The sequence below is a fragment of the Urocampus carinirostris genome, chromosome 7 (assembly GCF_059441175.1).
Source record: "Urocampus carinirostris isolate Australia breed hairy pipefish chromosome 7, RoL_Ucar_1.0, whole genome shotgun sequence".
Classification (NCBI taxonomy): domain Eukaryota; kingdom Metazoa; phylum Chordata; class Actinopteri; order Syngnathiformes; family Syngnathidae; genus Urocampus; species Urocampus carinirostris.
The window spans coordinates 3,541,014-3,554,862 of record NC_142355.1 but is presented as its reverse complement, the minus strand read 5'-3'; the positions used below and the strand labels follow the sequence as shown (position 1 = coordinate 3,554,862).

Sequence of the window (13,849 nt, the reverse complement as noted above, 5' to 3'; positions counted from 1 at the left end):
TTTGGCAGTCTACAAAGAGCTGCCAACGGTAAGACACAATCTTTTGGTGCTCCGCAAAAAGTTAATTTTAAACATTAAAACCACAGCTGACAAATCTCTCAACATGCATAGAAATGTTACTGATGTTGTCAGACTGTTTGGATTTATTTTCGTTTTGTTTCTGTCGCCTTTTACGTTAGTTTTGCCGGACGTTGCATGTTGTGCTAAAAGGCTAATTCCCCTTATAGAGATCAAAGCCAGCAGAGAAGCTTACCACGTGTTGTGACTCATTCATTTGCAGAAAAATTGGACCCGTTTTTATACTCATTATTGTTATTATTTCTATTTTCTCATATATAAAAAAAAGGAAAAGAAAAATATGTTTAATTCATTGTAAACATTAAAAAACCACTATACGATCTCTTGTTAAAAGTATTTTGTTAAAATGGATGTAAAAATGTATTTTGATGGTTGATATTCTAAAATGTATTTTATGTAAATTGAAAAGAAAGCTCTTTGATATGTTTTGGGGCAGTCTACAAAGAGCTGCCAACGAGATCAAAGCCAGCAAAGAAGCTTACCACGTGTTGTGTTGTGACTCATTCATTTGCAGCAACTGTAATAAAAACCTCATCATCCAGTCCAGCGTGAATGTGGATCTTTGGTGGGACAGGTACACCGCGGTTACATTCATATCCTGAAACGCCTTTGTAACTAGAAACAATATTTTCCCGTTGGTAAGCTGATACTTTTGTATGTAGAGACGTTTGTAAATAGAGGTACCAGTGTAAAACTCTTACTAATGTGTTGACATTTTTTTAAATGAATGAAAATTGGATTCAAGACATTTTCATGTCAAATTAAGGCCTTATTTTTAGAAAAATGAACTCAATGCCTTAAAGACTTTTTAAGGACCACTGGGAACCCTGTTAATTTAGTAATAGAATAGGTTGCCTCGCGGTGGTAAGCGCGTGTGTGGCACAGTTCTGAGGTCATGGGTTCAAATCCAGCTACCAACCTTCCTGTGCGGAGTTTGCATGTTCTCCCCGTGCTTGTGTGGGTTTCCTCCGGGCACTCCGATTCCCTCCCACATTCCAAAAACATGCATGTCAGGTGAATTGGCCGGTCCAAATTGTCCCTAGGTGTGAATGGGCGAGCAAATCGTCTGTCCCTGTGTGCCTTGCGACTGGCTGGCAACCAGTTCAGGGTGTCCCCTGCCCACTGCCCGGAGATGGCTGGGATGGGCTCCAGCACCCCCGCGACCCTACTGAGGATAAGCGGTACAGATAATGGATAGGTTGTCTAATTTAATCATCAAATATTCAATACAACATTTTACGGAAGACTTCAAAGGTGCTGAGAGCGACTGACCTTTGTGATTCCCTGCTGGAAGGCCTCCCTGGCCAATTTGGCCGGACCATCCAGCGATTTCCCGTCATCCTCAGGGCCCCAGCTGGCACTGTATATGTGGATGTATTGTGGATTAAGACCAAGAGAGTGGGCCTCCACAACATCCGTCACCTCACCATCCAACATTCGGACTCCTGTTAAATGCACACGGAATGACTCATGTTAGGTCAGCGATTTGAAGGTATTCCTAGATTCTTTAACATGCAAATTCAGAGGAAATAGTACGTGGATTTTACAACTAGTATATATTATATTAAATATATCCAATGTTCACTGTACTTTTCCGTACGGGTCTGAGCGTTGCCACAAAGTCGGTGAGCAACGCTTGAAACAACAGTGAGCAACAGCAATCCCAAGTGTGGCAACTAAGTCATTATCAAACATGTCCAAAACTTGACATCAAGTTACATTTTGTTGAGTTTCCGGCAATGCAATTTATTTTTTCACTTTTGAATGAATTGACTCATGTACTATTGCAAAGGTTGTACGGCCTACAAACGTCATTTGTTTTTACAACAATTCTTTCACAAGATTTCCATTTCGTTTTTTTCCTGGTATCTTTTGTTGCATAATACTAACATTTTTGGGGGCTTATTGAGTCGGTTGCACGATACACAACTGTATTTAATCACATTTTTTTGTGGAAGTACAATGTTGGCAACAAGATTGACTTGGTATAATTGGAAATTATTCTTTTTCCCTGTTTTTTTCTATTTTTTTTTAAAAATTCCTTTAAAAAAAAATCTCATTGTGTTTACTTTTTTCTTTTTGTTCTCTATGTATTTTTTTTTCCTTTGTTTCTTTTTTTCTGGCCTTTTTCTGAATTTTTCCTTCTTTTTTTCTCTTTTGTTTCTTTTTTTCTCAGCTTTCCACTACTTTTTCATTTTGGTATTTTTTTCATTTTTGTTCTATTCCCCCTTCCTTTAAGTCATTTTGTGCATAATTTTACATAATATTTGGTCATATAGGGACGAAAGAAGCAAAAACAACCTGAAGAGCCGTGTAGGACCCGAAAGAGCCGGTTCCTTTTAGTGAGACGAGCCGAAGAAGCCGGTTCTCGAAAAACTCTACTGACTTTATTCAACTTCGTTCGACTTCGACCTTGACTTCAAAATACTGCATTTAGAACACAGCGTCAGGGGAATCCATGTATTTTTACCTTCATGCACCGTAACTTTGACTTAATTTGCTTCTTAATCAGCAATTTCAAGCCCTGATTTTTGTGAGCTGGCTAGATTTTCTTGTTTGAGGAAAAGCTCTGGGCAGTGCGCAATTGCGAAAACACGCAGCTTAGAGGGAACATTGCCCACACCTCTGAGCCATAAATCACTCTTGGTACCACACCCCTTCATACAATCCTCGCTTTGCATCCATTGGCAGATCCCTACATTTGAATAATCCGTTCAGCACACCCAAGTAAGTAAATAAAATAGGAAAACCGGGGAAAGAGGTTTAGCAACAACATATAAGTCCAATTGGTAATAACCGTAATAATTAAAATATCACAGAAAAAAAACATTTAAAAAATTAAGAAAATAAGAAAAACAAAAAGGGGGTCTATTGGTAAAAAAAAAAGGGTTGCCAGGTTTTAAGGTAGGCTTGTAGGGAACCTTTAGGAGAGAATCTGATACTCTCAACCATCAGGTCTTGCAGTATTTCTATCATGTATTTGTTTTGTGTTGGAGGGAATGAGTGTGTCCATCTAAGGAGGCTCATCTCTGAAGAGCAGGATGACATTGTACACCGTAAAAAAAACAACCGGATGATAAAAAGTGCTGTATCTGAGTCTGATCAGGAAGTTGCTCCTGCTGATGGTAACCATGGAAACCAGTACAATCTGTTTCATGTGGGGGAGCAAACTCCTACTCCCAAAAAGAACATCTGGAGAGAAGTTGGGCACTGCCAGGCAGTACTTGCCCAAGACACACCACAGGAAGTCCCAACAACCCATTTGTTTAAAGGGATTTTTGAACCGTGATGTCTGGATTTATGAATGTATGCAATTACTTTTTTACTAATTTATTTGCTATTTATTTTTCAAACATCTTTTGTGGACATTCCCGTTTAAAATGTATTGAACTAACCCCCCATGACTGTTTGCAACCAGAAAAACAAACAAGTAGGATAGAAAAAAAAGTAAATTGCTCTTTAAATGGATTGGTCTCTCAGGAACCGTCCTCTTATCGTTCAGATCCTACCTCTCAGATAGGACGCACTGAGTTAAATATGGCGAAATGACGTCTGAGCCCTTTAGTGTTACCTGTGGTGTTCCGCAGGGTTCAGTACTTGGCCCCCTTCTTTTCAGCATTTACATGCTTCCATGAGGTGATATTATTCGCAAGTATAATATCAATTTCCACTGCTACGCAGATGACACTCAACTATATCTTTCGTTGGAGGAATCTGCCACATTAAATTGCGGAAATTTGGAGGCCTACCTCACGGAGATAAAACAGTGGATGTCACTCATTTTCTTGCGTCTTAACTCTGAAAAGACCGAAATGTTAGTTATTGGTCCATCTAAATGCCGTTACTTATTCTCAAAAACTGCTGTGAACATTGACAAATGTCACATCACACAGAGTGACTCAGTTAAAAATTTAGGTGTCATATTTAACCCCGATCTGTCCTTTCAAACACACGTGAAGAAAATTACTAGAACAGCTTTCTTCCATCTTAGCAACAATGCTAAAATTCGTCCTATGTTGTCTCAGTCAGATGCAGAGATTATAATTCACGCATTTGTTACCTCCCGTCTTGATTACTGTAATGCCCTACTCTCCGGTCTCCCTAAGTCCAGAATCAAGAGTCTTCAGCTGGTACAAAATCCTGCAGCGAGGCTTTTAACTAAGCCAAGAAAGTTTAATCACATGACCCCGATTTTAGCTAACCAGCATTGGCTCCCTGTTAGCTTACGATGTGATTTCAAGGTTCTCTTGGTATTATACAAAATCGTACATGGACTTGCTCCCTCACATTTTTCAGATCTGATTTCCCCCTATGTACCGGTCCGAAGCCTTCATTCTGAAAGCGCTGGCCTACTAGTGATCGCAAGAGCCAAGAAGAAATCCGCAGGTTGGAGAGCGTTCTCCATCCGGGCCCCGGTGCTGTGGAATTCTCTTCCCCCTGAGATCCGATCTGCAACCTCAGTGGAAATGTTTAAATCTAAGCTTAAAACACACTTCTACTCTAAAGCATATGAATAACCTATACTTTTTGTGGACAATATCTCTGTATTATTTGTACTTGCAACATCCTTTGCCTGGTAATCCTGAAAGTGTCACGAAACGGGCCAGGAAGCAGGAAGTGTGAACTCAAAAGCGAAGACGATCTGTCACTTCAATTTAGGAAAGAAAAGTTGTCCAACACAAACGGACCAAAGACAAAACAAAACAGGCTTAAGGGCAATCAAAATTACAAGGCATTTACTCAGAACAAACAGGCATGAACAGGTTTTCCTCAAGGTTAAGCAATGGTCTGGCAACGGGCAGTCCCAAAATGAACGTTTAAGTATTCCACAAGCAATCAATGCGTCTCAGCCGGTGTCAAGGGGCGGGGCCAGCTGGGCGCCATGACGACCGTGCAGGACATGACAGAAAGGGGGAATTACCACATGTGCGGTCCCTTCTCAAGGTTTCTTCGTTTTCCTCATGTTGAGGTTTTTGAGTTTTTCCTTGCCCTCATGTTGGTTTCAGATCAGGGGATGGTGTCATAATAATCTGAAATAATAGTCTGTGCAATAACCTGTGCAGCCCTTTGAGACTCTTTGTGATTAAGGACTATACAAATAAAAATGACTTGACTCGACTTTAACGGGCGAATAACTGCTCTAATAGAGGACAGTTCAAAGAACCCGCAAGAGACTGCTTTGTCCGCAGGGCAAAAGCAAAATGGCACCTTAAATCACAGCCAAACAGAACACTGCCTGGACGTTTGATGTGAAAGGCCTCAGATCAGTCCAGTGAACGTTAATGACAGCGGAGGGGCGTGAAATCAACCGACTACAAACGAAGTCGATTCGAGAGACTAGAAGCACAACCTGAGAAAAAAACTGACATCCACATTACGACTTTAATAATTGATTCCAGACAACCCGCTGAGTCTTTGCGGCAGGGCTGCACACAAAAAAGGAGTTTCGCTGCAGGTGGATATTCGCCTTGCAAAATGTGATTGCAAGGATTTTTACATGCCGGAAATAGTCTAATGGCTCGGAATTCGGATTTTATCCGGATGAATCTTACATGACTAGTGATAAAACGAATAACCCTGTATACATGACATATGGGAAAATCCAATTGAGGGGGTACACAAGCTATTTCATTACAGAATAGAATACAGAATAGAATATACCTTTATTGTCATTGTTACAAAATGGGTTGAACATATTGTGACAAAGAAATTGGACGTGGCACTCCAGTTTCACATTAACAGTGAGGATAAAAAAAAACAAAGAAGATAAAGGAACAAAGAAGATAAGGTTATAATTAACACAATATAAAGGAACAAAGAAGATAAAGGTCACAATTTACACAATATTTTACAATATTGCAAAAATTGTCAACATTGTGCAAAAAATAGTCAACATTGTGCAAAGTGAGCATAGGCATGAATAGAATTTGACATCTGTATGAGGTAGTGTGTTTGCAAGAGTTTCAGTTTTTTGTGCGGTGTGTGTTAAGGGTGGTAATGGGTCTGGGGAACAAACTGTCTCTGAGTCAGTTTGTTTTTGTTTTGTGTGACCTGTATCGTCTGCCGGAAGGCAGCAGGTCAAAGAGGCGGTGGCTGGGGTGAGAAAAGTTCTCAATGATGTTTTCTGCTCTGCTGAGGTAGCGAGAGCAGGCAATGTCCTCCAGACTGGGTAGAGAGCAACCTACGATTCTCTGGGCTGTGTTGATGACCCTCTGAAGTGTTTTTCTGTCTGCTGCCGTGCACCCAGCATGCCACACCGTAATGCAGTATGTCAGAATGCTCTCCACTGTGGCTTTGTAAAAGGACACCTGCAGCTGCTGTTCCAGATGATTTTTCCTGAGCACTCTCAGGAAATTGAGTCGCTGCTGGGCCTTCCCTACCACCGCTCTGGTGTTTGCAGACCATTATGAAGACAAACTTTGTTCCTGCATTTAACCTTTGACATTTAATAAAATATGTTCGTTAAAAACAATAAAGTGTCATGATCTATCTATCTATCTATCTATCTATCTATCTATATATCTATCTATCTATCTATCTATCTATCTATCTATCTATCTATCTATCTATCTATCTATCTATCTATCTATCCATCCATCCATCCATCCATCCATCCATCCATCCATCCATCCATCCATCTATCTATCTATCTATCTACCTATCTATCTAGACATATATCTAGCCATCTCTCTCTCTCTCTCTCTCTCTCTCTCTCTCTCTCTCTCTCTCTCTCTCTCTATCCATCTATCTTAAGTAATGGACTCTTGCCAGCTTTGCCACGGCCCCAAACAGGCAAGGGACCGTCAGCAATAGAGAAATCCGTCAAGAATTGCATCCTCAGTGTTGCCCTGACGACCATTGCATGTAAGGGATCGGTAAAACATGAAAGTAAATGATTGCATTTTGTGAATAATCACTGTTGAGTGTGTGATCCTGATGGGATTCTTTGAATTCTCTCAGAGGGGGAAAGTGGGAGAATGGGCCTCGCTGTTCATCTCTAGCAAAGACAGTCTTCTTGCGCTCGAAGGGAAAAAACAGCTTCCAGCATTTGCAGTGCAGTGTTTCCCTGCCCCTAAAGACTTTTATTCAGCTTATTCGGGCGGACTGTCATATACACCAAAAAGGGTGATTTTTCTAACCACTGAGTATATCGAAGTGTTGAAATTAGGGTTTTAGCTAGAGTCTGAGTCTGTGCAGGCCTTTGGGACTTCTTGTGATTAAGGGCTATACAAATGAATAGGACTTCACTTGGCATTACTGAGCTGGGGTGGAAATCGTGACTGCACAGCGCAGCTCTAACAGTAGGGACAAAGGAGAGAGATGAAAATAAGTGGCGGAGCAATGGAGTTTTCATACCTGTCAACCTCTAGGGCTCCACGCCCTTATTTTCCCTTACAAAATAACCTTACACCATATTTTTTTTTCCAACTTGCCATGTTATATTGTACATGTGTTATATCATATATATTGTCAATTCACATTTTGTTGTGAGATACTGAGTTGCTCGACATGAATGAGGTTTATTATGAAAAAGGTTAAAAATGAAGTCGCTTAGACGTTCACTGTAGAAAGAAAAAATACATGCAAATATAATTAAGTAGAATAATACATTTTCTTATTCATTTTCTGCATTAAAATATTGTTGGTAATATACTGAACCCTCTTTTTTCATTTTCTCTTTTCATACTTCCTTTTTTTTTCTTAACTTCTTTATACATCATAATAATTCGTAATATAATGCATCAAAGCAAGTGAGCCAAATGAGAGCCGGCTCTCTTTGATGAGTTGAGCCGAAAAGGCCGGTTCTCTAAAAAGAGACGGACTTCCTTTCACTACACAAACTACCACATGAAATCCAAGGCGGCACATGCATACGCACAGTAGCATCAAACCGCTCGCTTTGTTTGCAACAAAAAAAAAAAAAACGATACCGAGATAGAGGCTACCGCGGCGAACTCGTTTGACTTGATTGATTTGCCGTTTCGTGATAGTGGGTGTATACCAGATGGTGCGCATAATTGACAAACTTGCGTTTTTCCGAACAGATTTTCTTGTACGCCGTACACGTCTTAAAATGCATAATAAACGTACTTTGTACGGCAAAAGTGTTATCGCGGTTAATGGGGACCAAAACCACCCGAGATAAGTGAAAATCCGCGAAAAAAAAAAAAAAAAAAAAATCATCTCATTATCTTCACCGCTTATCCTTATTAGGGTGACGCCGCGTCCGTCAAACTCGCTCCGTCGCGCGGCCCGGGAGCTACCTCCGCCATTTGGTCATTTCTTCAGTGTCAATTTTTAATTTATTTATTTATTTATTTTAACCATTACAGACCGCGAAGCTCTGAAGCCGCGAACGTCGAACCGCGAAGCAGCGAGGTCCCACTGTAAACAACTAGCAAGAAAAGGACTTTTCTGCGAAAATGGACTAAATTATATTCCTGGTTACGCTCTGAGGAGGATGATAATGGATTAGACCTTGAGAAGGCATTACGACTGTGACGGGACTGCAAACCACAAAGAATATATGAACTGAAAAATCTGAAGTGATAACTGCTTTGTATTACCAATTAACTGTGATGATTAAAACTGAATAAAAATATAGATTAATATATTTATTTCAGCAATATTATGTTGTATAATGTACAATATTGTTGTGAACTGAAAAATCTGAAGTGATAACTGATTTGTATTACCAATTAACTCTAATGATTAAACCTGAGGGCAGCACGGCGGCGCAGTGGTTAGCGCATGTGCGGCACAGTTCATGTCTTGGGAACCTCTTGCGTGGGTTCAAATCCAGCTCCAGACTTCCTGTGCGGAGTTTGTATGTTCTCCCCGTGCTTGCGTGGGTTTCCTCCGGGCACTCCGGTTTCCTCCCACATTCCAAAAACATGCATTTCAGGTGAATTGGCCGGTCCAAATTGTCCGTAGGTGTGAATGAGCGAGTGAGTTGTCTGTCCCCGTGTGCCCTGCGATTGGCTGGCAACCAGTTCAGGGTGTCCCCTGCCCGATGATTGCTGGGATGGGCTCCAGCACCCCCGCGACCCTACTGAGGATAAGCTTTAAACCTGAATGAATATATAGATTTATATCATATATTTGTCACCGATTCACAATTTCAACCTCGATAACACTAAATTTTGGGGAGCCATAGATCTCTGTTGGGACCCATAGATTTTTGAGCATGCGAGTCCCCGGGACCCATCACTTTCACAGCTAAAATGAACACTGCACCACTGAATCTGTTCCCATGAGTGGCATTAAATCTCAATACATTTCAGCTCGCATATAGATTGTGTTTGCGTATGCAAGTGGGATACAGGAATAAACAAGAATTGAGAGAAATAGGACCTCAACGGCAGGGTTATCACTCGTTATTGTTCAGCAAGACTATAATCATTGAGTTGTCCCTTGTTGCACTCGTCAACATAGAAAAGCGGAGGAAAGCAGCTCGTTAGCAAGCTCAGAGTCCACGGGGGATCGATTCCTGAAAAGAAATATATTGATCCATCGGGAGACACACGCTAATGAAGACAAAGAAGGAAGGTTCGGGGCAACATCTGGAAAAGAGACGACTCAAGTTCCTCAGGGCCGGCACGCGTATAGTGATTAGTGAGATTTGTAGTCAGTGTTCCCTCTGAGCTGCGTGTGTGTGCAATTTTGCACTACCCAGAGCTTTTCCGCGCACAGGAAAATCTAGCCAGCTCACAAAAATCAGGGCTCGAAATTGCTAATTAAGAAGCCAATTAAGTCAAAGTTACAGTGAATGAAAGAAAAAATACACGGGTTCCCCTGACGTTGTGTTCTAAATGTGGTATGTGGAAGTCAAGGTCGAAGTAGAACGAAGTTGAGTAAAGTCAGTAGAGTTTTTCGAGAAGCGGCTTCTTCGGCTCGGCTCACTAAAACGAACCGGCTCTTTCGGGTCCCAAACGGCTCTTCAGGTTGTTTTTGCTTCTTTAATCCCTACACGACCAAATATTATGTAAAATTGTGCACAAAATGACTTAAAGGAAGGGGGGGATAGAAATAAAAAAAGAAAAAAATACCAGAATGAAAAAGTAGTGAAAAGCTGAGAAAAAAAGAAACAAAGGGAAGAGAAAAAAAGAAGGAAAAATTCTGAAAAAAGCCAGAAAAAAAAGAGAAAAGAAAGAAACAAAGGAAAAAAAGTAAATAGAGAACAAAAAGAAAGAAATAACAGCTAGGAAAAAATACACAATGAGATTTTTTTTAAGGGAATTTAAAAAAAATAGAAAAAAAACAGAGAAAAAGAAGAGAAAGTTTGTGTTGTATTTAAATAATTTCCAATTATACCAAGTCAATCTTGTTGCCAACATTGTACTTCCACTCAAAAATGTGATTAAATACAGTAGTGTATCGTGCAACCGACTAAATAATCCCCCCAAAATGTTAGTATTATGCGACAAAAGATACTAGGAATAAAAGAAATGAAAATCTTGTGAAAGAATTGTAAAAACAAATGACTTTTGTAGGCTGTACAACCTTTGCAATCGTACATTAGTCAATACTTCAAAAGTGAAAACATTTTTTGCATTGCCGGAAACTCAGCAAAATGTCACCTGATGTCAAGTTTTGGACATGTTTGATAATGATTTAGTTGCCACACTTGGGATTATGGTTGCCCACTGTTGTTTCAAGCGTTGCTCAGTGACTTTGTCTGAACGCTCAGACCCGTGCAAAATTACAGGGAACATTGTTTGCAGTTCAAAGAAAGGTTCAAATTGAAGCAATCAGGGTTGGGAGTTCATAACATAATACGCTTTCAAGACCGCAGGATCATAACTTTCTTTACTGTCCAAACTTTCTAAGTACAGTAATAAGAACTGACTAGTAGATTAAAGAGAAAGAAAAAGAGATATTTCCCATCATGCATCATTCCGTGGTAGTCGTGTAGTAAAAGAAAGTCCGTCTGTTTTTAGAGAACAGGCTTTTTCGGCTCAACTCATTAAAGAGCGTCAAACGGCTCACTTGCTTTGATGCATTATATTACGAATTATTGTGTTGTATAAAGAAGTTAAGAAAAGAAGGAAGTTTAAAATGAGAAAATGAAAAAAGAAGTTTTTGGTTATCCCTTTAATCAGTATATTACCAACAAGAATCCTTTATATAAAAGCTCACTATATAATCTGTGTTCAGTGTTCAGATACCTTATGATGAATCCACAGAACACACTGTAAATACGCAAAAACACCGGAAGAGAACTTGAAGTTATCTGATTGGGTGAGTGGGAGAGATGGGTGGAGCTATGCAAAAAGTGCAAGCACTCCCTCCCATCTCTCGCCCTACGCCGTCTGCGCCAAAGGTAAGCACATCAGGCTCCCTGTTTGCAGAATGTTGTGACGTTTTTACAAAATAACTGCTTGCATCTGGTTTTGAAACCAATATGTAGGAAAAAAAGGATCAAAATGAGTTTAACCGATCTTGAGTCATTGCAAAAAAGAGACAAGTTTAAAGTGGTATGTTTGTTGATTTTTGGGACACGGGCTCTGGCATTATTCTCTTTTCATAGTTTTTATCAAATCATCCAAAATAAATGTGCTGAAGACTAAGCTTTTGTCTGGGGCGCGGGTTTAGCAATTGAGTCGATTTGTCTCATGATATATGGTGTGGCTCTTTCCCAAAATAAAATAAATATATTTTGCTTTTATGGCTCTTTGAGTCAAAAAGGTTCACGGACCCTGGGCTAACGGTTGTTTTATAAAAAATATGCGCCACATATAGGACAAAAACATCCGAAACAGGAAACAGGCTGTAGATATAATCTGACGATATTTCCATTTTTGGAGATGACGATCTTGATAAGTCGTCCACTGTCTAATGTCAGTGAATCAACACGCCCTATATCACAGGTGTCAAACAGGCGTCCCGCGGGCCAGATCAGGCCCGCCAAGGGATTGAATCCCGGCCTGCGAGACAACACTCAGAGAAGCACAAGAGAAAAACAAGCTGCAGGTTGAAATATGCCAACTTGATGTTGCCAAAGCCAGGTGCCTCGAACAAAGACACTGTACTTGTATTTCTCTCTCTCTCTCTCTCTCTCTCTCTCTCTCTCTCTCTCTCTCTCTCTCTCTCTCTCTCTCTCTCTCTCTCTCTCTCTCTCTCTCTCTCTCTCTCTCTCTCTCTCTCTCTCTCTCTCTCTCTCTCTCTCTCTCTCTCTCTCTCTCTCTTTTCCACCCCTTTTCTCCCACTCTGTCTCTGTCTCTTTCACTCGCTGTCCCTCTCTTTTTCTCTTCCTTTGTTGCTCTTTCTCTGTCTCTTTCTCTCTCTGTGTCTTTTAACCTCTCTAACTCTTCCTTTTTTCCTTTTTTTTCTCTTTTCTGTTTCTCTCTTCATACCCTTCGCACTTTCTTTTCTCTTTTCTTTCCTTCTGTCTTTCTATTTCTCTTTGATTCCTTTCTTCCTCTCCCTTTCTTTTCCCCCTCTCTCACAACTTTTTATCTTTTGTTTCTCACGCTCTCTCCCTCACACTCTTTCTCTTTCTTTGTCCCACCCTCTCTCCCTTTCCCTCCCTCTTTCTCTTATTTCTTTATCTCTCTTTTTCGTTCTCTTTAATCTACTAGTCCGGCCCCCGACAGAATGTTTGTTCTATCGTGTGGCCCCCGTGTTAAAATGAGTTCGACCCCCCTGCCCTATATACTCTATTGTTGATGTTCGGTCAAATGTTATCAATCTAAAAATGTTCTTCTTTAATGTTATTACCGTATTTTCCGCACTATAAGGCGCACCTAAAAGTCTTAATTTTTTTCAAAAGCTGACCATGCGCCTTATAATACAGTGCGCCTTATTTATGGATCAACATTAAGTTTTCCAACTAACTTGCAGCCGCCGACTAGATTTTCCCCCCCAACGCCAAGTAGTCCGCGGTGTATGCTGGGATTTATTTACCGGCGTTTCATTGGCTAACCAATGTGTCAATCATCATTTGAATCGATCACCATTGGCTAAAGTTATTCGGAGGTAAAGGGGGCGGATCTTTTTTATCATTTACAGGCTCGCATAGGCTAAGGGGCAAAACAAAGCCTGCAATTGGCCGAAAAAGATGTTTCAATCATCAGTTGAATCGATCACTATTGGCTAAAGTTATTTGGAGGTAAAGGGGGCGGATCATTTTGATCATTTACAGGCTGGCATAGGCTAAAGCGGCAAAACAAAGCCTGCAATTGGCCGAAAAAGATGAATGTGAATAGCACGTTGGGTTGACGGCATAGAGAAAGCATTTTTTACTATTCTATATTTGTAAATATTTTATTCTCCTGGATTTACTACACTCACGGATATAAGAGAACCATGGTTGCACATTATTATTGAACACAACGACTACGGCGAGCTACTCCGGCTATATATTTTCCCTGTATCTTGTTTCAGACTGAACTCGATGTTTCTGTGATAAGCGGTGCGCATAATGGATGGAATGGAGTGTCTATTTTTAAATTAAACTCAATTCCAAGTGTTTATTGTCATATGCACAATAAAGTTGCGAGCGAAAAAGAAAATAGAAACCAAGCAATGGTTGGCATTTCTTGAATCCCAATACTTTAACCTTCCGAATGATGGAACGATGCATTTGAGTGACATCGTACGGACACCGCATCCGCACGTGTCTACGACACGTATTTGCGTCTTTGCAAGCTTTGGGAATGTTAAGGGGGTAATAAGTTGGACTGAACTATCTGACTGTTTTCCATTGTAGCGCCTTATAATCCGGTGCGCCTTATGTATGTCAAATATAGGACCAAAAACAATTTTTTCG

The 13,849-nt window shown here is 40.4% G+C and overlaps 1 protein-coding gene across 1 annotated transcript in view; it reads right to left on the bottom strand.

The window, feature by feature from the left end:
- Positions 1–13,849, bottom strand: part of furinb (furin (paired basic amino acid cleaving enzyme) b) — a 139,927-nt gene that overhangs the window by 54,941 nt on the left and 71,137 nt on the right. Inside the window, exon 8 of the mRNA XM_088339547.1 lies at positions 1,351–1,523. Within this exon, the coding sequence (XP_088195673.1) occupies positions 1,351–1,523 (173 nt within the window). The remainder of the gene's footprint in view (positions 1–1,350; positions 1,524–13,849) is intronic.